This window comes from Strix aluco, chromosome 3, assembly GCF_031877795.1.
Source record: "Strix aluco isolate bStrAlu1 chromosome 3, bStrAlu1.hap1, whole genome shotgun sequence".
Taxonomy (NCBI): domain Eukaryota; kingdom Metazoa; phylum Chordata; class Aves; order Strigiformes; family Strigidae; genus Strix; species Strix aluco.
The window spans coordinates 68,490,443-68,514,988 of NC_133933.1; the positions used below are offsets into that span (position 1 = coordinate 68,490,443).

General features: G+C 36.8%; 1 protein-coding gene across 13 annotated transcripts in view; it reads left to right on the forward strand.

Annotated features, from left to right (window-relative positions):
- The window catches only part of AHI1 (Abelson helper integration site 1), a 97,016-nt gene that overhangs the window by 52,412 nt on the left and 20,058 nt on the right, over positions 1-24,546 (forward strand). For 10 of the 13 annotated variants that reach the window (XR_012622541.1, XR_012622542.1, XM_074819022.1 and 7 more), the window contains one exon: positions 21,766-21,824. Coding sequence is in view for 10 of the 13 variants with exons in the window: in XM_074819022.1 (XP_074675123.1) it covers positions 21,766-21,824 (59 nt within the window). In the remaining 3 variants the exon portion in view is untranslated. Of the gene's footprint in view, positions 1-3,205; positions 3,294-3,767; positions 3,937-21,765; positions 21,825-24,546 lie in introns of those variants that run through there. The other 3 variants (XM_074819028.1, XM_074819029.1, XM_074819030.1) reach the window with 3 other exon arrangements.

The window sequence follows — 24,546 nt, forward strand, 5'->3', positions numbered from 1 at the left end:
TGTTTAAAGAAGGCTTTATCCACTGCCTCTTCTTGATCAGGCAGTTTGTAGCAGGTGATCACCCCACAATGTCCATATTTTGGCCTCTCTTCCAATTCTGACCCATATGCTCTGGAAAAACCTGTCTACTGCTCTGTAGCTCTGCACATTTGAGCCTCTCCTTCATTCTGTACAGCACTTGTCTTCCCTATCAGTCCTTCCTAAAGAGCCTGTGTCCACAGGCTCTCACGGCACTGCAGTCAAACAGTAAGAAACATAAATACCTAAATATTTGATGTGAAGGAAAAATTCATGAAACACTGAAAATATGGTTCAGTGCTATTTATCATTCTAATATAGCCCCTTCCCTCAGCAACAATATTTTGTGAAAGCAAACTTGAATTACTTGGAAACCACTTGGGTTCATACGTCCTTGAATATTTCATACTGTGATAGCAAAGATGCCTCCTCTTACTTCAGTTTTCCCTCTGTTCTGTAATGTTTTAGAGATGATGAGCACCCATTTCTGGTTATTTAAGTTTTAAAAAAGATAAACTTATCTTTATGAAGTGACGCCATATAGGGTGAAACAATCTGCTAGGGATTGTTTTTCTGCATGCTCAGCTGCTGTAACTTCTAACTGTAAACTAATATCAGATCCTTCCTGATCTCCTTAAAGAGTTTGTTCAGTTATGGTTTTTTCATCCCTGATCTTGACTTTTACATGTGATGCTTAGATACCCTAACTTAATTTGTTCTAAATTAAATAATTTGCTGTTTAATCATCAAATAGAGAGCTTCAGCACCTTACTCACGCATAGAATATTCTTTATGTAAGATGAGTAAAGACGAGATCATGGTAACGTAGAGGTGAGAAGGCGCACCTCTGGAGACCATGTAGCCCAACCCTTCTGCTCAAAGCAGGTTGATCTAGAGCGGGATGCCCAGGACGATGTCCAGTTGGGTTTTGAATATCTCTAAGGATGGGGACTCCACAACATTTCTGGACAACCTATTACAATGTTTGACCATTCTCACAGTAAAGGGATTTTTCTTATATTTAAACAGTATTTTGTGTATTTCAGTTTGCACTGGTGCATGGGATTATTACTCCCCGAATGCAGGACTTTGCATTTCCCTTTGTTGAACTTCATGAGGTTCTTCTTGGCCCATTTCTGCAGCCTATCAAGGTCCCTCTGAATGGCAGAGCATCACTCTGGTGTATCAGCCACTCCTTCCAGTTTTTTAACATCTGCAAACTTGCTGAGGATGCGCTCAGTCCCATCATCCAGGTCATTAAAGGAGATGTTTAACAGTGTGGGCCCCAGTATCGACCCCTGGAGTGCACCAGTAGTGACTGGTTTCCAGTTAGATTTCATGCAAGTGGTTACAAACCTCTGATACCTGTAGCTCAGCCAGTTTTCAGTCCATTGCACTGTCCATTTACACAGTCCATACTTTATCAGTTTGTCTATGAGAATGTTACGGGAGATGGTGTTGAAAGTCATACTAAATTCAAGGTTGACATCTACTGCTTTCCCATCAATGTTATAGAGTGCTGTGCAAGAGATACATTTAAATGTTTTGTCAGGAGTATGCTTAGAATTACTAGAAAAAAAGTAATGATTTTTGACAAATAGTAATTAATGAAGTAGGTACTGCAAAGCAGATACAAGACATGGGTGAACTTGTTTCTTATGTGTTATGTATAAAGCACTTCATTAGAGAGATTTCTTAAAATTTAGAAAAATTAATTTAAATCTAATAAAACATATTGTGTGCCGCATTTTCACAAAGATCGTGTTGAATTTGAGAAGAAGGCATGGAACTTAGGTTTTCTTACTGTCCATCCTGATAGCCTGTCAGTTGGAATTTTTCATCAAGAGTGTAACTCATTTTGCCATATTAGGGGGTTTTTTGTGTCTGCCTCAGTAAAACTGCAGTTGTGCTGATAGCTATTTCAATTGTTTAAAAAGTTTGCTAGATGTGTGTCTTTGGAGAAGGTCATCGCTTTCAGTTTTACCTTTGTAATTTGGATTCATAAAATCTTATGGCTGGTCCTATTTTTCACTCTACTCAAATTTCTCCATGTTGTATATATAGCAGATTACTTTATTCCTTCTTGATTATTGTGTAGTGTACTTGAGGGCATCTTGTCCCTAAAAGTATGTAATGTTTCAACTTGCTGAACTCTTATTCTTTCTTTTCTTTTTTTTTTGTAATAAGAAAATCTGTCCAAGACCTGTCTTTGATAGTCAGAATTGAGTTTTTACATTCCTTGTACTGTATAGCTCTGCTTATGTTCATGCTTCAGTGCTAATTTTATCATACCCATCCTGTAGTAATACCCTGCAGCACTGCATTGTAGCATTATCCAGGACATTCTTAGACATTTCTATCTTTTCCTTGTCATGTTCTCACCTGTGTACCTTCCCATTCCTAGTTGTTATTTTTTAAACAAATAAGGAAGTAACAAAAGCTCCAGCTTTCAATTACCCATTCTCTGAGAGGCATTAAAATCCCCTCTGGTTTTGTTTGCCTTCCCTCCTTAAGATTGAGGGCATCTTTGGACAGTGAAATCACCTTCCTATACTCTCAGACACTGTTTTGCAGATCCATGGCATGCCATGAAAGAAATGGCTGGCATTTTTAGGCTTTATTCAACAGTGACTCTTCAGTAACTCCCACTGTGTTCAGGGCATGTTTTCTAAAAGAAGTTTTAGGTTTCAAGTAATTGTAATTAGCAGTGACCCTAATTGTTAACTATGTGGGAGATTGAAGCTCTACTATAAATACTGCGCATATCTTTTCACTAAAATTTTGACTTCAATAAAACCAGTTAATTAAACTTGCTCTTAAAAATTAATTACGTATGTGCTAGAAACGTGATGGTTCTTGTATCTTTAAAAAAATCTCAAAAACAAAAAACACAACGCTTTGGCAGGGTTGAGAACAATTAGAAATTTTCTCTCCATTAACACAACTGACAATCAAAGGTGTTTTCCACCTATATAAAGTGAAAGCTTCAAAGCAATCTTTCTTGCTCTCTGAAGATATTAACAAAACTGACTTTGTATTTAAGTCCTCCGTTATATTTGATAGAATATTTTAAACTTTTTTCAGTCTCAAGCAAACAGTGAAATAGGTTTCTACATCAAAGATATCAAAAATATTTATGCATCGACTAAATGCTCTTAAAATACTATTTTGATTCTTGGTTTTTTAGAGGCAGAAAAAGGACGTACATCAAATAGCAGAATTCACATTTTTGCAGAGATACTGCAGAAGCACTGTCAAAAGTTACATCTTCATATGTATGTTGGTATCATTGATTACTTTTTTTCAGTATTTCATACTTTCTTCCCAACTCTGTAACATCTATCTTCAGTACTGCCACAGTCCTGGAGGACTTTAATGTTTTTGTTTCTTTGTTTTGAGGGTATTTATCTTATTTCTGACATTATTTTGTGCTGCTCAAGGAAGAATGTGTGTAGAAAGCTAGTTCAGTGTGACCTTATTCTTTTCATCTCTTAAGAAATTGTTAGGGGAAAAAAGCCTCATGCAAACTATCATTGAAAATGTATCAAATGAACAATTTAATTCAGTCCTACTATTAGAATCGCTTAGTTTTCTAATTTGAGTAATAAAATATCCTCAAGAGACTGAAGAGCTATTTATAAAGATGAGAGTATATATTAATTGAAGGTTGCATGTATATGTACTATATAGTCCAAGTATAACATGAAATACAATGTTTGTCGTATATCTCTGGCTGTGTTTGGATACAGGTTGGTGGCATTTTCAAAGATGACTGAAAGAACTGATTTACAGACAGAAGATGACTAAGAGAAAGCAGTCAGTACAGCCAGCAGTGTTGTTGGCTTTCCCTCACTACTGTGCTGAAGTTAGATAATGCTGACCTTGGGGGGCCATTTTTGTTTAGTGGAAGTGCCACTAGGAGCGCCAGTTGGAGAAACCTGTTTACTGGAGTCCAATCCATGCAAGAAAATTGAACGGCACACAGGTCACTGAATATGTACATGTCACTTGCTTTTGATCCTAATATATTAACTGTAAATACTGTATTTTACCAATTTTTAAAGTAGGAGTGAAATCTCTTCCTATTTATTTTTTTAAGAGAAATAGCTTGAGTGTAAAAGACTTCTTGTGGAGAATATAAACATAAGAAAAGAACTCTCAATTTTGTCTTGAAAGAATCTGAGTATATCCGTTCCCTGTTAAACTGTAATGTGTGTTGCCTCATTAGCTCACCCAACAGCTTCATTTAGATTTGCTGTGATGGGGAAAGCAATTAAGCCTGCAGGGCTGCACAGATCAGATCTATGGAAATGGTATAGCAATTTGCCATAATGTCCAAGTCACTCTGAGATACAGCTTACGAAAATTGGGGCAGGAGCATATTGTGGTGAAGAGTACCAAATACACACCTAGAAGTGGTTCAGTACCCACGCTATTAGTTGAAAGTGGTTTGAGTAGAATACAAGCTGTTAGGAGGAATAGGTGGTGATGGAAACCAACTTCCCTTACTTTTATATATGAGAGTGCTTACAAAAGTAGGTAGGTAAGGTTTAATAATCTCACGGTCTCTCGATTTCATTAGTATCAGTGAATCTGCTGGGCTTTTTTTGTGATACTGATTAAGAAAATAGTGAAGTGACATTGAGGCCTGTGCAAAAGGGTTTTAGTAGTTTTCTCCCTGGTGGCCTGATATGTTTATCTTTTCCTATTTATCCTTACTACTACAGAGGGAGAAATGCAAGTTTCCTGTTCACTATGAGATAGTCATAATGGCCTCAATGTGATCAGGCAGTCCGGTGGGGGAAATACCTTTGATTTCGTAGTCTACTACCAGTTGTCTTTTAGTCTTAAAGTATATGGAAATACAGAACACTATTAGTATGTCCTGTAGGGGTGTTGCCAAAATAGAAAGTGGTCTAAGAATACATGAGAAGAAAAGCTTGCAGTATGGTTAGCTTCCTGCAAGCTACAGTCTGCTTATAGTAGCTTATGTCATGTTTTTGAAAAGGGTGAATGTGCATTCAGATGAAAGAAATATGTACCCAATACTTATCTCTCACTTCTCAGTTATGCTTCTATGTTTTTATGCAATTTGCTTTTTTCCTGCTCTGTCATGTATTTGAAGAACTGATGCATTTCAGAAACTTAACTTTTAAAAAATTTTCAAGAGAATTTGTCTAACATTTTTAAAGGGATGGAATTTTATTGAAATGTGGCCTTTTCATTTAATTATTCTAATAGGACAGTGGTTCTAAAAAATTGAAAACTTTGCCTATAATTTTCTTCTGCATTCCTAAAAGTAGAAATCTGAATTGTTTTTTGTTATTTAAACAAGTATCTAATTGCAACCTTGCAGAATTTTCATGTTTTACTGTAATTTGTAGAACTCAATTACTTCTAACTCTTTTATTGGATCAAGTATGTATGTTTTCCTTCTTTGGAAACCAGATTACTTAAACACCCCCACCACCCGCCAGTTTGGATAACAATAATGTTTGAAAACTGATGAGAAAGTGCAGAAAATGAGCAATTTTTAGGTCTACAAACTTGGCCTTAGTTGCTAGTTTTTTGAGTATATTATTCTGGTTTTTTATTTTCTCCTATTAACCAAACCTTTACGTTCATTATCACATAGACATACACAAGTCTATGGGACCGGATGGGTTACACCCAAGGGTACTGAAGGAGCTGGCTGGGGTGCTCGCCAAGCCGCTTTCCATCATTTACCAGCAGTCCTGGCTGACCGGGGAGGTCCCGACAGATTGGAAACTGGCCAATGTGACGCCCATCTATAAGAAGGGTCGGAAGGATGATCTGGGAAATTACAGGCCTGTCAGCTTGACATCGGTGCCCGGGAAGCTGATGGAGCAGCTCATCCTGAGTAGCATCATACAACATGTGCAGGACAAACAGATGATCAGGCCCCATCAGCATGGGTTTATGAAAGGCAGGTCCTGCTTGACAAACTTGATCTCCTTCTATGACAGGGTGACCCACTTATTGGATGAGGGAAAGGCTGTGGATGTTGTCTACCTTGACTTCAGTAAGGCCTTTGACACCATTTCCCACAGCATTCTCCTGGCAAAACTGGCTCCTCGTGGCTTGGATGGGCAAACGCTTTGCTGGGTAAAAAACTGGCCGGATGGTCGGGCCCAAAGAGTTGTGGTGAATGGAGTTAAATCCAGTTGGCGGCCGGTCACGAGTGGTGTCCCCCAGGGCTCGGTTTTGGGGCCACTCCTGTTTAACATCTTTATTGATGACCTAGACAAGGGGATCGAGTGCACCCTCAGTAAGTTTGCAGATGACACCAAGTTGGGTGGGAGTGTTGATCTGCTCGAGGGTAGGGAGGCTCTGCAGAGAGATCTGGACAGGCTGGAGCGATGGGCTAAGGCCAACTGTAGGAGTTTCAATAAGGCCAAATGCCGGGTGCTGCACTTGGGCCACAACAACCCCCATCAGCGCTACAGGCTTGGGGAGGAGTGGCTGGAGAGCTGCCAGTCAGAGAGGGACCTGGGGGTGTTGATTGACAGCCGGCTGAACATGAGCCAGCAGTGTGCCCAGGTGGCCAAGAAGGCCAATGGCATCCTGGCTTGCATCAGAAATAGCATGGCCAGCAGGGACAGGGAAGTGATCTTGCCCCTGTACTCGGCACTGGTGAGGCTGCACCTTGATTACTGTGTTCAGTTTTGGGCCCCTCACTACAAAAAGGACATTGAATTACTGGAGCGTGTCCAGAGAAGGGCAACGAACCTGGTGAAAGGTCTGGAGCACATGTCGTACGAGGAGCGGCTGAGGGAACTGGGGTTGTTTAGTCTGGAGAAGAGGAGGCTGAGGGGAGACCTCATCGCCCTCTACAACTACCTGAAAGGAGGTTGCAGAGAACTGGGGATGAGCCTCTTGAACCAAGTAACAAGTGATAGGACAAGAGGTAATGGCCTCAAGTTGCACCAGGGAAGGTTTAGACTGGATATTAGGAAGCATTTCTTTACAGAACGGGTTGTTAGGCGTTGGAATGGGCTGCCCAGGGAGGTGGTGGAGTCCCCATCCCTGGAGGTGTTTAAGAGTAGGGTCGACATAGCACTGAGGGATATGGTGTAGTTGGGAACTGTCAGTGTTAGGTTAATGGTTGGACTGGATGATCTTCAAGGTCTTTTCCAACCTAGATGATTCTGTGGTTAGAAGGTTTTATTTTAACTCTAAAGCACTGCATAGTCACAGAGAAATATTGATAATGGATTAAGTTTTAGATCCAATTACCAGATTTTCTCTTTATTTTTCAAAAGAGAATAAGAGAACTGAGTAGAGACAAAGTACCAGCTAAACACCACGGATCAGCTTTTCAGCAAGTGAGAACTGACTTAACTACACTGAAGTTAGGTAAAAATATTTTTACCAAAAGCAGAAGAACATCAGGTCTAAAATGTTCTTTATATATGTCTGTGTGCTAATTTGAATGGGAACTCCCCTGGGGAAAATGATCATTCATTTTAAGATATTTGTATCTCTCGCTTTTACTTAGGGGAAAAGCGTAAGAGAGTAGGGAGAAAGGAAATAAAACTTTTTATTATTATTATTGGCTCATAGAAGAATTGAAGAACTGAAAAATCCAACTTAAAAATCTTTTTCTCAAAGTTATTTTTCATTTAAAACAATAGAAACATCCGCCACAAGATTTTTATTTTTTTTAATGCCTTTCTGTTTCTTTTCTAAGCTATTTTTCTATACCATTTACATTTTGAAGAAACTGTGTCTCAGTTTCTTCAGTGCAAATAGACTATGAAGGCTCTGTTGTCACCTTCAGCCAACCTTTGCATGTACTTCCCTGATCTTATTCCTTCTGCTCAGTCACTAGAGCCATCTCTGGGATGTTCCACCTTGCACCTGCATTGGCAGTAAATAAAAATTAAGAGTACCAGGACACAGCTGTGCCCTCACCATGGCTTGCAGGTAGCTCAGGCAATTCTGTGGGGGAAGGAACTTCCTCGGAGCTCTGTGGCCCTACTGTGCCACCAACATCAGTTGCCAATGTCAGAGTTTTGACTCAAGGCACAAATACAGGACCTTAGTTTAAGGTAGAAGAGCTGAGTGTTTACATTTGTAAAATGAATAGTAAAAATGATTTTTTAATTTGAAAACAAAAGATGTATAAATAGATTCATCTAACCACAAAAATGTTCCAACAGAATAGTAAAGACATAGAGACAAAACCATTAACATTAATGACAATCTAGTTCTTCTGTTTTAAAGGGTTGGTTATCCAGTTTCCTCTATCTGATTGATAAGATGTTATAAATGACAGAAGAGTTTGTATTTTCTGGTTAAACTTGCTAGAATTGTTTATACTGAGATCAAAGATACCCATGTTCCCTTATTATATGTTCTTTTTCATGTCTCTTCTAGGCACGTTAATTAAAATATTTCACTAAAAATTACACTAAATACATAGCACAATAACAGCAATCTTTGAAGATTCCAAAAACTTTATCAGAAGAACACCATTTATATTTACTTGAAATTGGTGTATGTTGGGGTAATTACTGCTGTGCCTTCAGGCTAAAGGAAGTACTCTGAGCCAAATTATACAAGGGTGTGGATTAAATGAAGCATTACTCTCTGCTTGGCAGCAGTGGATACAGATTGCAAAATCAGAGTGTGACGTAGTACTGTGGAAAGACTCTGCCAACAGTGATTTGGCCTGAGTGTGCCCTTACTTTCTCAATTATGTGGATCCTAAAACGACCAAATCTAATTAATTCCTAAGTAGAGAGGTCCTGTTAACTGTTTTCAGTCTGAGCTTGTCTGTACTTTCAAATAGAGCTTGTCTGTAATTTTTGAGCTATTTAGCCACAAGACAGTGTTGACAAAGTGCATGCTTAAATGCAATTCTAGCTGGTTTCAGAGGTGGAAACAGTTCTTTTTGCCCAAGTGCTGTGCAATATAGTATCAGTTCCCTGTCCAGGAGAAAGTTCAGGTCAGTGAGGGTGCTGTCTGTACAGCAGTAAGCTTGAGTGAGTAAGATGAGGAGATCAATCCCTCCTTGCATTGCTTCAATCCTTCTGTTCCTATCATTTCCAGAGGAGCTGGGACAACTGTGCAAAAGACCCAGTAGCAGCCATGGTGCACAGTAGGGAAGCACCTCCCTCTCCAAAGAAGAGACCTAGGTCCTTTGACTTCATTCCTGGTTTTGACAATTGAGCAAAACCCAAGTACGTTTAAAAAAAAAAAAAAAAAAAAAAAAAACAACCCAAACCCAAACATATTTTTGAGATATATTGATATATTATCTGTTCTTTTTTGGTATACATACATACTTTTTCAACTATTTTAAAAACCCTTTGCTAATTTTGTAGATAGATTTTTATCTGTGTGAAACAACTAAACTTTCATGGATTCATATGCAGCTGTTGTTACCCTTGTTACTGAAGCACCAAGTTCAGTGAGAGCATGATTCATTCTACTAATCTATTGCCTTTTAAATTAACTTTGGGTGTCTGTGGTCCATATTATGCTCTGCAATAGACTGTGTTACCAGTGTAGTTTGATACTGATTGTGTTGGTCCTATAGAAACTAATGATAGATGATGGTGGCTTAGGAAAGCATTAAGAAAGCAGAAGGCACATACAGAGAACTGAAGGCCTCTATGGGTGCGTGACTTACATGTTGCTATTGTCAGACAATCTAGTGACTCGGTATTATTTACAGTGCTGGCCTCAGTGTGCTGCTTTGATCCAGATGAAATGAGAACTTCATTGGAGCCTGCTGCCTCACTGTTAGCTTGCTTTCTTGCTCACTGGACGCTGTAAGGAACAGTGATTCATTGCTTGTTGGCTTCAAATGGGGTGATGGAATTGCCTTAAAACTCTACTCCTGAAAAACTTGTGTTTAGGTGTTTTCTGCAACCTTATGTCACGCTCCAGAGGAAGGAACCTGTGCAATCTGTTCCTTTGCGTCTTTTTCCCTCACAATAAGGGCTCAGTTTCTTCAGTTTTTACTTCCTTGGCAGAGAAAAAAGATCTGAATGACGCTTAGGCAAATTCAGTAAAACTCTTCAGAGTCTCTTCTGTTCACTTGACCCCAGGCTTTGCTGTGCTGGGCAGTCCTTCTGCAGAAGACTCTTACTCAGACTGTATAACAGATAGTATTTGAAACTGTATCTCTCACCCGAAGATTGATTCCAGCATATCACATCCCCTTTTCCTATCCTGTCAATATCTTCTATTTTGAATAGAGGGCCACTGTCTCTACTTCAGCTGTCTATGCGAGCTTCTGGAGCCTCTGATTATTTTTTTTCTCCAGATTAGCTAAAGGGTGTTGCAGTGACATATGTTGATACAGGTCTTTCTGGAATTCATTCAGAGCCTGACTGTCAAAGGAAGCAGACTGGTGCAGCTAATATGACAAAGAATAAAATGCAGAAAATTGGAGCTTACTTAATAATATAAGTTGAGCATCTTTTGGTGTGATAAATTGCCTAGTAGGAGAAAATGTTTTGAGAATTCTTGCGCCAAACTTCTGGTTGTCACTATTCACCAGTAGAGCATAAGAAATGATTCCCCTGGCCTTTCTTTTTTTTTCCAGCAAGGACTGTAACTGCTAAGATCCACTTGGTAAGATGTCATATTTTGTACTGTTTTCGGGTGAAGATCATAAATAGGCTCTGTTTTCCTACTGCTTGCATCTTTGAATTTTCATTTATGGATGGTCATATCTAAGCAGAGTTCACTTCTGTAATAAAAAAGGATGGTCTTGTCCTTGAAGGTTTTTTTTTTAGGCTGTCTCAATTCAGAGGAGTATCAGTGAGGTCTGTCACCTCCTCTACTTGTTCAGGAGAATCTCTTTTAACAGAGCTCTTTAACTTCTGTATGGTGCATGTTGCTAGTTGAAAAACTTCTCTTGTGAGCCAGGTACAAGCTAAAACTGAGTTGGTATTTATCTCCTTTAAGGACTCAAAGTCACACTCTTGAAATTTTTCATTTTAGAAATGTTTTCAGAACTGGTGTGTTAAACTATATATTGATTAATTAGTGGTAACTTTTCACCTTTGGTGTCCAGCAGTTCAGTCTGACAATATGTTCAGCCCAGTTAAATTTGCTTCAGATTTGGCTGCTTCTGTATAAAAAGCAGAACCAACAGAAGAAGAAAGGTGATGGTGCTACTGTGAATGCAGTGCCCACTTAATACACATCTGTAATATACCACATCGTGTACCTTGATAACAGTACTTTATTGTAAAGATGTTTTCCTTGTCCTAAAGAGTATAAAGGGCACTTCCATGTTTTTTTGTCTACTCATACATGGAAAGGATCTTAAGCAATTGAAATTGTAGTTTGAATTAAGAATCTTCCTGCAAATCAGATTTTCATACCAAAACAAATAATATTCAGGGTAAGTTCCAGGAATCCTGCAAAGAGAACAAGGTGTGTCCAGGGTTGTCTGTATCACCAGTTCTTGAGTTAGTAATTTGGCACATGCGAATGTGAAAAAACCATCAAGGAAGATTTAGCAACTGTGTGCTTTTATGTGAACAAGGCTATTAAAGCATATGTTTTGAGAGTTTCAGACTTAGTGTTACTAGACAGCTTTCTGTGTTTTGTACAGTTGTTTGGTCCTTCTGAAGAAACAGATGTGTAGCAGTTAGCAATTAAGTCGGTTTTAAAGAAACCTAGATACCTTTCACAATGCATAATGTATAGAAATGGGTTACCTTCATAATAAACTATGGAGAAGAGTTTCCTGTCCTAACCTCAATAATCCCCTTTCTTACTGATGAGTGGGAAAACTTAACAGTTGCTGCTTTTGTGTGGGTTTTGAATTATTGGAGATGCGGTGACTTTAGCTGCTGCTGTTAGTCAAACCAGAGAGGATGGGCGATGTAATTAAGCTTATATGTTAAAATACTGCAGTTTTTATCAGTTTGGCACTACCCATGTAATGATGTGAAGAAAGCTCTGATGTTATTACATTAAGTACTTAATCAAATTGTATTTCATGATACTGTAGAAAATACTGAGTCAAATTATATTTCTGTATTCATTTAAATTTAATTTTCATTAATACTCTGTTTACATCTTTAGACTTGCTGTCCAAAATAGTCTTGTTTGTAAAATTCCTATACAAATAAGATACAAATTCACTGGATAGGACTGTAACTTCTACTTGCTGGCTTGATGCTGAGATAGTGTAAAGTCTTACTTTCTTCTAATACCAGTTGCGGTGATTTGGATTGCTGACTGAACCTTGGAGAGAAGTCTGTTCTCTCCAGGATAGCCAGAGTTCTGGAAACATGGTCTTAGCTTCATAAAGCTGGGCACATTTCCTCTTTATGAACCTGTCTGTCTTGGTTTTCTGTCTTTTTACCTCTCCTCAGATCAGGTACCTCTTTGTAAATGAAAGGGAGTATTGGCTCTTAGTGATGTTCTTTGCAAACAGTTTCCTCTCCATGCTTATGTTTTGCATATCCTTCGCCTAAGACCCAAGGAAAAATCTGTCTATAACAGACTGCTTTTCAGCTCTTTGTCAAGTGATAATTTGATCTTTCTACCAGGGTCTCCTGTACTAGAAGGCAGCCCTTAAAGGCTAGGTCATCTCTTTTACTTTTTTCCAAAGTAGCATAACATTTGGTATCCACGTATTTGTATAACCAGTGTAACTTCTGCTAGAGTACTTGCGTGATGGCTGAAGGCCGAGAGCATAGCAGTAGTGATACTTTCTAAAAAGCATTCTAAAAGGCCCCTGCTGTAAAAGTAGTAGCAGGTTGCTGTTACATTCTAGAAAACTTTGTGGGCCTTGTAGGTGAAGGAGACTGAAAAATCAGCATCATTGAAATCTGTGCCCAAGTGGATCTGCAACGTGTTGCTTTAATGTTGGACTTAATTTTTGAGTTTGTTTTCCTCTGTACTCAATGATACCAATATTAGTCTCAAGCACTTTGTCATATATTATTTACAAGGAAGTGTATTCAGATTTTATTACCAAAGTTGCTACAGGCCATTATTTTATTTCCACATACAGTTGGAAATGAACTAGAAAAGACTTACTTATACATGTTCTAATCACTGATATGTAGAACGACTTTTCTTAGTTTGTCCATAAATTGTTTGAAGACTCAAAAGTGTGCATGCACAAAAACTCACAATGTGGTAGGTCAGTTTCACCACACATATTCTCATGAAATATCTGACCAATCTAATTTCTGAACTACAAAATGGAAAGCAAACTTGGGAATGTATTTTAAAGACATCGCCTTCTATTTTTGAAAATGCAGTGAGAATTGGATCTGCTATGAATTTTTCTTTCTTACTTCTGATTTTAGACCATATTAAAATTCTTATATATTGGTTTCCTGGTTTAGTGTCTGCCAGTGGTCCTGCATTTTTCAAGTTTAATAATTTATGAATTGTTTGGTAATGTCATGGAATTTTCTGGTAATATTTTCTCAAAATTAATATTCAGTACTGGCTGAAAGTGCTAATTTAATGGATAAAGTAGGCTAGGTACAAACTAGCTATTCCGGTCATGATAAAGGCCTGAAATACCAAGCTGACTTATTTTTTCCAGTATATTGCATATGATGTGCTGATACTATCTTTCCTTGAATGCAAATGTTAGAAAAAAATGCTACACATGTTCTTCAAGCAGGTTTTTTTTGGTTTTTTTTTTTTTTTCAGTCAAGACTCCATTTGACATTGTGAGGCTACTCGGTAATATAGAAACTCAGTAGTTCATACAGTAACTGGCTATTTTTTCTTGGCTGAGAAGACTTTGCATTGCAAAAATGTTAATGGCTTATTTTGAAAAGTATTTGTGGTATTCTAAGCAAATTTTCTTACAGCTCTCCATTTGTAGAGCAACGGGCTAATTTGGTTTAAGTAACTGTGGGTAACTAGCCATTGCTGAATTTCAGTTGTGGGGAGGAGCCATGCAAAGTAAATTACTTTGTTTTCCTTCCTTGCATAATTTTCATTCTTTGTATTTTATCCCTAGTCAAGTATGTTTTTTAAAGACATGAGTAGACCTCCTGAGGTCAGTAGATACTTGACTTTGAGAGTTACAGATAGAGTTAAATTTTATTTAACTGTATTACTAAACAGAATTTAACTGTACTACATATTTTTAGGAAACAGATAAGCGTAAGTCCTACTTAAGAGCTCCATTTCCTCTGATTCAGGGAGGGTTAGTTAATGCAGAAGCAAAAATATTACCAAACCCAAAAGTGAAGGTTGCTACTTCAGTATTGGACATTCACAACTCTAAGGGACTGCAGTTTCTATATTTCATGAAGTATTTTTCAATAGGGAAACACCACAAGCTTTATTTAATGTAATACAAAATAAGTTTCTTTTCAAATTTAATTTAGTTTGTTTGCTTTTAAATAGTCCTGGAGAGCTTAGCAAAACTAATAATGACTTTCTCAAGATATCTATAACACTAGAAGAAAAATAATTCTTATTAATACAAGGTATGCGTCATAGTCTGCATTTTCCTTACATCTTTTTTATCTGCTATCCAGAACTTGTAAATAATATTGCCAATCTGATTTCAGAATGCTGATGATATCTGTGCAAGCTTATTGATGTTTGCTGTAGAGTCACTTTCTGTTCTCTACACTGTAGAAAGAAAGAACGGATACTACAAACCCTGCTCATTTTCAGTTGTATCTGCTGCCATTATGATGTAACGTTAGAGATTGTCATAAATTAGCACGTTCCTGATTAGCATGAATTCAATAAATGTTCTTTACTTCAAAAGAATGCTTGAGACACGTGCTACTACTTGCATTGTTTATATATGGTACTGTAGAAACTTAACATTTGCAAGAAAAATGTAAGATGATGATTAGATAAGATTACTCAGAAATAATTAGGTGGGTGTGTAGGCTACTAAATGTATTTGATTTTAATCTCTAATTAAAAAGTTGGATTTTTTAATTGTTTTTGTGATGCAATAGTTTTTACTTCATTATACCTTTTGTAAATAGGGGCCAAATTCTGCCTGTTCATTGTGCCTTAGTACAGCATAAATATATTACTATGAAACAGTATTCTCCTCAAAGCTGCTGACAGGCTGTCTCCGTAGTTGCTTCTGAAGTATTATTCTAAGATTCAGAGCAAATACATGTTTGTGACCTTGTACACCTTGAACCAGGAATGAAAATGATGGCTAACCTTGAATGAATATCTCTATACATTCTTTTGGCTGATGATAGATATAATTATATTGTAGGATATGGCACTGCCAGAAGCATAGGGGGTTTTTTTGTGTTAGTGCTGTCTGATTCTGAGGTCTCTTATATGAGGATTGAAAGTAGTTGATGTTACAGTGAAGGTATTTTTCTGTGGATCTACAGCTGTCAATTCAAGCCTTGCTCCATTCCACTGTTCCAGTTTTCACTTACGTCTGCCACAAGGTTGTACTGCTCATTTGGGCTGGGGAATCAGAGACAAAGAGATGCAGTAGCTAGAGGTAGCTGTACTAGCCCTTGGATAAGAAAGTTACTGTGTTTAAGCATGCTAGACCAGTTGTCTTCCTCTGTTTAGGAAGACTGTGACTGACTCATGGTTTGAGAAACCAGAGGTCTCCTAATACCTAGAATTGGGGCATCTACTGAAAAATCATGTGCTGGTGTGAAAGAAGCGGCAGCAATGTGTGAGGAACTGCATGGTACTGAATTGTGTAACTCCCTAGAGTTACTTTTCTAGATGACTGTTTTTAACCAACATTTAGTAAACAATTGGTTAAAAAGGTAAATATTGTATACTTTTTTACTGAAAGCTTATTCTTCTGTGCAGACTCTTCTGTATCATATAGTATGTTGAATGGCAACCACAGCCTGATCTATTGACATAAGTTCCCAAGTTTCTGTTATTTTATTAGTTTACGAGTTTTCATTGTATTAATGGGATGGGAAAGGGAAACAAAAGAAGTTATGCTTTTCCACTTATCAGCACAGGTCTGTTTTGGCTTAATGGGGCTGGGGAAGGGGATTGTTTTGTTTGTTTGTTTGTTCTGGGGTTTTTTGTCATTGCTATCTAGATCAATCCCTGCACTAACCGGAGGACTGACATCTGGCAGTAGCAGAGCTAAGGCTTCTCTCTCTCTCTCCTTTTTTTTTAAGTATATATACCATGAAAATATCCCTCATATCTGACTGGTAAAATAAACTAACAGAAGTTTCTCTATAGAAATTATAAAAAGTAAGACAATAAACAGAGAGAGATTTTATTTGTCCTGTAGATTTCATGGTTTGGTTTTAGGTGGATAGATTAGGCTAACAAATTGGAATCCCACTTAGAAAATGAGAACGACATTGTGGCGATAGTTCAGTCTTTTCCAGATGCTCTAAAAGAAGAAAAAAGTGGGGGGAAAAAGCAAGGAGAGGGCCAGTAAGCATGGACTCACCTGGCGTTGAGTAGACTTCTGTCAGTGAAGAATACGTTGCAAGAATCTTACAGGTGTTTGTAGAAGTAGCGATGCCATCGCAGCATTCTTGTATATATACTTAAACATAGCATGTGAGGACCGTCTATTTTGAGAATACACATTTTAAGTGGCTTGCAAGATACAGGCTCTGAAGAGAACCATTTCCTTTGACACTGTATAATGAGAACACTAATTTAGAAAGAATAATAAAATACTCTGTTCCTTATCTCACTTTGAACTGCTTTTGAGTGTAGTTGTCTTACTTTACCTTCAGCCAAGTGTGTTCCAAAGTACTTCTAAAAGCTGTGATACAGATTAAATTCCATTGAAACAGTTTTCAGTACACTTTGGTCCTATCCGTTCTCCTGTTCCATTTGGAGTATGTTCAAAATCATAGGTGCCAGACTAAGTTATGTAGAGCAGAACTTGTAGGTTTTCACCTACAGCATTGGATATTAGTAAAGCATCTGTTTTGCTGGTGAAACAAAAAGGTACACTTGTGTTAGTGGATGCATCCATTCCTTTAATTTTATGTGAACTGCATCTGAAAATGTTTGTGGTGGGTTTTGAAAGTATTTGTGATCCTGTGTTTAAGTAAAGGAAAACAAGTTCTTATCCAATATATAAACAATCTTTTTTTATTTAATGAATTCTCTTTGATCTATTAAAGCATAATTGTTGTGAGGATAAAGCCTTTGAGGGAAGATTAATATATATTTAGATCATTACAAAATGATCTTCTTTCTCTTATATTATACCTAGCTTGAAAAATAAAATTACAGAAAGAACTGAATAATACTGCTCTGAAAGCTTTTACTTTTTAAAACACTCAAAACTTTCCTTTGAAGCCTAAAGTAGAGATTATACTGCATACTAAAAGATCTTTTGGTCACAAAGGTCATACTTTTGAATAGGTGACTGTGCTGAGAACATAATTCTGTTTACTGGGAATGGTTTTAAAGCCACAGAAGGGTAGGAAGAGGACTGAGCTGATATACACATATTCATCTCATATCTGAGTTGACTTTTTTCCCGGTGTTTGTTGTTTATTTTAACTGTGCCATGTTGCAAGAGGCCACAATATAAATTATAAGAAGAATGTTTGTAATAAGAAATATCATTCCCTAGAGGCATAGTTTATTTTCATGTCTTTCAGGATTTGTTTGTGGGTTTTTTAGACATTGATAATTAGTATAATCTTAAAGTAAAACTCAATTAAAAATAGAATAATGTGGAACGGGAATTGGTAAGATTTTTTTTCTCTCTGCATGCTTTAGAGGGATTTATCACAGCAATGTCTGAATATTAACTTTTTTCAGTTTTCTTAGTTATGTATTTGTTTGTTGGTATTCTGTGATTTTTCTGAGAATTTTTCCAGGATGAACTTCTGATGATATCATTAATGGTAGATTCCATGAGACTGGAATCCTTAGACATTTATGATGCTTATTTAATAAATACCTTTATTAATTAACAAAATTATCAGGAGCATTTCACGGAGGGAGAAAAAGCCTTCTTTTGAAAAGTTAATTAAAACATAAATTCTGTAATGAATGTTCTCTCAGCCTCTATTAAGAGGAATTTTTCACATAAACATTTAATACTAGGTGATTGTAGACACTCCAGTAGGATAACAGTGGAATTCTGTGACTCCCTAGAAGGGCTTTTTTTCCTGTTCTGGCTCTTTTGCTATTAATATAAAACAAATATAATAGCTAAAGACTCTATTATTTAAAAGGAGGTGTTCTTAATTATCACTAGTGCTATTTTGGGGCGTTGTTGCTGTTATCATATAAATTTCTGTATAAGTCTAATCTGTCTGGAAGTGAACTCATCTACCTCCTGTGTATTTCAGCCCAACTATTTAGAATTTGATCATATTAACATGCTTATCTAGAGCAAAGGGTAGTTTTTCAGTGAAAGCATGCAATAAAACTGGGAACTTGGTAGTACAGACAATGTGTTTTGGACAGGAGGACAGTTACTTGGTTTCTGTTGTCTTCAGTTGCAATTATACTGCCAGAAAATATATTGCCAGAAGTGATCCAGGGGAACTAAGGATAGACTTTCAGTTCACTGTTCAAATTGTACAGGAAACTAATACAGTTTCAGACTCCCTCTCAAGGCAGACAGCTGCATGGTTTTCGAAAGATACCAACTCTTTGGTAGGTGTTTACCTAAAGTCAGCACATGCTTGGACTCACAAGGTAATTGTAGCAAGAGAATTACCAGGACCATAAAGATCTGTCCTGCTGTTAAATTGTGTCAGTGTGAAAATTCTGATTGTTTGAGAAAAAGCAATAGCATCTGTTATTTTGAGACATTTAACATTGCATTTAGACATTAGCAGTAGGTTCTTATAGAAATAATTTGTTCTTCTCATGTAAAATTCCATATAAAGGAGACTACTGAAGAATCAATGCAGAGTAGTAGGAAATACAGTAATTCAGATTTCATAGGGAAGATTAGCTTCTCAAGACATACAGGCTTTTGAAGGTGAAGACATCAAATGCTGTTAAGAAAGATGACTGTTGGAGAGTTCCAGTAAACCCTTGGAATCAACAAAAATGTTTCTCCATTAGTGATTCTGAAGCATCCTTGTGATTAGACAGACTATATTAACCTGGGTGGGGGTTTTTTTTTTCAGGTTTGACCTTACAAGGGATTTAATGACCTTTATATAAGCTCAGGCTAATTGAAAGTTCCAACAGGTCACAGTGTCCTGTAAACTTCATTTTTGGATGAAGTGGAAATACCCTTCTGCAATCCTGACCTCAATTTCAATACCTCACTATAGTAGTTGGAAAGTTTGCACAGCCTGGATCAGAGATAACCAAAGCAAGCACTGCTGAGGCTGTTAGTCACACCTGCTCGGTGTGATTTACATGCTTCATCAAGCGTGGAACCACGTCAAGCCAATAGCTGTGTAAAATTGCTTTGAAAATCTACTGCATTATTTGAGAAAGAAGGGATGGATATTCCCTTGCTTGCTGAATGGACCGTGTTTTGTGAACAAGGAAGATTTGAACCGTTTGGGTTTTTTTATATGACTGTTCTGAATGTAGGAGCTACTGAAGAGAATGCTTGATAACTGAAAACAACGGATAACTCTAAAGACTGGTTTGGGCATGATCAATATGAACAAATAGCATTGGCTCTGTGGAGTGTAGACTATTTGGACCCAAATGTGGTCTAATTAGTGTTTACACCTCAAGTGAAATAATAAGACTTTTCTGCTTGTTTTGGAAGAAGGCTCTAGTCATGGAAAACGCTAAGTGAAAACCAGTGCCAGCTGCTAGAATTCAGTACAGCATGCCTTACATCTTAGAGTTACACATCTCTCTCTTTCCTATGCTTGCAGCAGAACCGGTCTGCACTGCCCTTTGTTGAGGCTTAGTTGGGGATATCTGTCTAATCATAAAGTTTTCACCTGACAAGCAGCTAAACACAGACACTGCACAGGAGTATTCAGACACATAAACATACAGTCCAGAAGTACTTAGAGCTAACAAATCTTTTCCTTAGGAGAACAAGAAAGTCAGTGATATTACTGATAAAAACACAGATTTTTTGTTTGTTTTTAAATTAAAGTTTGAAGATTTTTCCAAACCAGCAATTGTTTTCATCACATATTTTATATAGCTTTTACCTTAGAATGGGTTTGTGTGAACTGGTACAGTGCTACAATGCTCAAATTCAAAATCCTGTGGTAGAATACTTAAACGTCTAAAGAAGAAAATACTTTTTTTATCACGCAGACATTTTATTGGTCTTGAGTTTGTTGGGTTTTTTAACTCAACAGAATTGATATGACACTTATATGTAATAGTATATCCGTATGTAGTATCATCTCTGTAGCAGCTTTTGTAACTGTGTGAGTATGTAGATAACAATATTCACAGTAGTAATATCCCCACTGACTTTTGGTGTTAGTGCTGAGCTTTTCAAATAAGCAAATAGCTTGTTTGAAAAAGGGTGTAAGCTTCAGGTCTACTGTCTTTGAGTATGGGTTGAATTGAGAAAACTGTTTCTATTTTTATCTCTTTCCTCTTCTGAAAAGAGATGGGGAAAAAAAGTAATAAAAATCAAAGTAAGCCTTTCAAAATGAAGTATTTCAGAATGTATACAAGCTTTTTTGGAATTAAAATCACAAAATTTTAATAAAATTGAAAAATCGATTGTTGCACTTATTCAGGATTTCTCATAAGTACAAAATTATTCACATGCAGAACAACTGCAGGAGCATGGTTTAACTATGACTATTTGAGCTTGCAGCTTTTATTATATTTAGAAATATCTAAATATCTTAATAATTAAACATTTATGACTAAATCTCCTGTGAAAGTCAAAACCACTAGGCTTTAGAATGTATACTGTAGGTGGAGTTGTGCAAGCTTCCTTGTGGAGCTGTGCCAGTATATGGGATTCTGAATCTCAAAAGTTCTCTTGAGGAGCCCAGTATCTGAATAAAGAGTAGGCTTTTGGAGTGGCAAATGAAAATGAGTTTTCAGAACTTATTCCTCTTTGAAAACAAAACTTGTTTCAAATCTAGTGTCTCACAGAGAAAATCTAGTGAGCTTAACTCTGTGTTGTCTGGCATCTCTATACTTGAGAAACCGTTCTCCAGTGAAGTGGTAGCATTTTTCACTGTCGTGTTCAACAGTTTTCAGATTTTTGTATCTTTTCTTTTTATGATGTTTTCTTAAGTATACAGCTGAGGAGACCAATAACAAAAAGATAAACCCATAGATGATGAAAGGATTTTCCTGAGCTTAGTAGTTAACATAATAGTTTGAAAAGAAAAGAATTTACAAGTACTTGTTCAAATGCACTATGTAGAGAGTGAATAAAATAAACAGCAAGATGTGTTGTGATAGGAACTCAGATGATCAAAGGGAACTACTGAATAGGCATAGTTATTCTTTCAGATAAAATAAGGAAGTAATTCCTTTGAGAGTTTTTGTGATCATTTCTGTTGGAAAACTTTGTATGCATTACTCAGAAATTCAATGAAGAGAAAAGCAATACAGCCTAGATAATAGTGTCAGCTTTGAGCACGAGGTGGCATGTGGACATAGCTTGAGCTATTTCTCCAAATCATTTGAATGGAAATATTGGATTAGTTAACCTTGTGTCAGGTCTGTTAGTTAAATAAACCCTCCAACTGTTCCTGACTGAAGGATGCATAGTTGTGACTGAAAGATGCTGCTGCTTTTCATTAGAATTTTGTCAAATATATCCTGCTAACATAATGATTTTAAAATAAAATGGTTTATTCGATGGAAAAGGATAACAAGCAGAAAATTCACAGTCTTTTCTTTTCACAGGGTGTTTCAGCCCAGTAGGAAATCCTCTTAGCCGAACACTATTGGGTAGACTACAGACGGTAAGGAATTCTATCTTTGCATTTTTTTAAATTGATGTTTAACTATAAAATGTCATTATTCACAAGTTCTCATTGTGGAGAGGGTTTTTTTTTATCCTCCTTTATTCACAAAAGAGGTATCTGCAAGCAAATTGTCTACATGGACAAATAAGCTTTTGCTGCAGCCAGCTGGTAGCAAGATCAGATATCTGCAAATTAAAACTTTATGTTTTTCCATTATTTACTTTCTCTTGTTTAGAAATAAATAAGCTAAAATCACAGTCCTGTGTTTCTGATTATTACTAAGAATACGGGCATTGATAAGTAGGGAGAGAAAGCTGGGACAATAACTTGAAATCGAATCCTATTTGCAGCACCATGTTTTCATTGTTTACTCACACTTCACCTTTTTGTAACAAGTGAAATCACAGCTATCCTCTGTTTATTTAATTGCTGATCTGTTAAATAGTGATTAGAAACTTCTAATAATTATATTTCTGGTTTCCTGATCACCATAATAAAAATCCAACAGAATCTGTAAATTAATTCCAACCATATGCTTGATAAACCTGGATTAAATATGGAGAGACTAGTGATGGAAGAGCAAGTGGTGCTTCTGGATACTGAACATATGTGTGGCTCTCGAAGGTTGGGCCTGTTGTACTGGAGATGTTAATCCTCCTGCACCCGTAGACAAAATACCATGATTTAATAGTCTGTCTTAATTGCACGCTAACTGTAAGTTTTCAGAGAAGTGTTAGAAATGGACATAAATTAACTCCGATCATTTATAGGTGTTTTACAGTTTGAATTTGGGATTTTGGTTTGGGCTTGTTTAGGGTTTTCTTGGACCTACCTTATTTAATAGAATCTGTTAATAGAGTTGTGGAAGGCTCATAAGGTACATAGGATTCATCAAGAAATTTTGAAAGTACAGTTTTACATTGCTGTTTTTTAGTGACTAAATGGTTCTTGTCTTCACATTTTCAATTTTTTAGCCATCGGTATAGAAAAAGTGTAAATTTTTCAATCAATATTTTAATGTTCGCCATCACAGCAAGCTCTAGAAACATTTACAGGATCAACTGTTTTGGAATCTACTAAACAGCAACTAATTTAAAATATTTTTTTCTGAGAGGGTTAAATTAAGGTTTTGAGTATTTTTGTTACTTTTTCTGCTATAAATTCAGTAATGTATAAGTGCAGGTAAACTGAGTAATTTATATTGGGGAAAGTAGCATATTTACAAATGATGAAATAGTTGAAGAGGTTTTGAATAATTTCAGGAGCTGGAGTATTTCACATGCTTCTGAATTGATCTTTTTTCCCTTTTTTCTTTTCTTTCCTTTTTCATCCCTCAAGGCTTTACTGCAGCAGCTGTGTTTGCATTTCTGATTTCTGTTTGTACATTGCAGGTTTCAATAAAGTGCAGCCTGGCACAGTTTTGGTTCTTTTCCTCTAGGCAGATTATAGATTCCCATGCTCATTAAATATTGAAGGGCTGTAATCAAATAAGGATTGTAGTCATATGAAGCCTAAGGAAGTATCTTCACAGTGTCTACAGACAGATTAATTAAGACCAAAGAAGAGTACATTATTCTTATCAATTAATACTTCTAGAATAATTTTAATTTAGCTATTAATACTGTCCTTGTACTTCTGTTTCCCTTAGACTAAATTTGTACAGTTAGGTGTCCTGAGCTAGGAGTCACAATTAGTTGGACCAGAGAACAAGAACAGGAATACGACAGTGCTAACATTATTCGAATATTTTATGTTAAGTCTCAGCTTATTTAATGTTTCATTTAAAATTTCAGTTACTGGAGTAAAGTGATTGCGTGCCATTCTTAGGGAAGGAGAGGATTAAATAAATTTATAGCCCTCAGGTTCACAAGGAAAAATTAAAACAATGGAGCAACTGGGAAAGCTCAGGTTGATTCTGTAAAATTTTTAAATGTTTTAAATACTATCTCACTTTCAAGCCAGTGGTGGGGGTTTTTTTGAGCACTGTAAATTCATTTATTTTGTCTGCTTTAAAAAAAAACCCAACAAACCGCCACAAAACAAAAACAACAAAACCCCCAAAAAGTAACAGTCTCGGAACATAGGCTATTACACACTGAGGCACAGATTTACTGAACAGACAAGAGAAGCTTTAACATTCATTCCCTGTGTCTTCACGGGAGTGTTTGCACAAGTAACACTCCCGGTTTCTCTTCCATTCTGGCAGATGCAGGCGTAGGGAGATGAAGTGGAGAGAAGCAGTGGCACTGCGCAGCATCTGAGAAATGTTTGTCCTTCTTCATGTCACTGAGTCTGTCACTCAACAGGGAAAGGAGGAAGGGTGACTTTGGCCCTGTATGCACATACATTGGGGTTCACTCCAGTATTTGTAGTGTCTGCCTAAGATTAATCTTAGAAAAACTTATTTTCCAAGTGTAGTTATTAAGAGTTAATAACTAATTAGAAGTGGGACTTAATCTGTATGTTTATTCTGTTACAATGAATATATTTACATATAAGGAAGAAGCATATGAAACCACCAGTAGGCTTTACATTTTCCCATATTTTTTTCTTTAAACTTTGATATTGTGGTATTTGAAATATATTTGTTCAGTGGTAGAAATGAAATGATGAAATTTTCACGGAAAAGGCAGTAAAACATACCACTTGTTCTTACCCAGTGCTGCTTCTGCTAGGGGAATGAATGCTATCTAATGCTCAAATTCTGTTGTCCGCTATA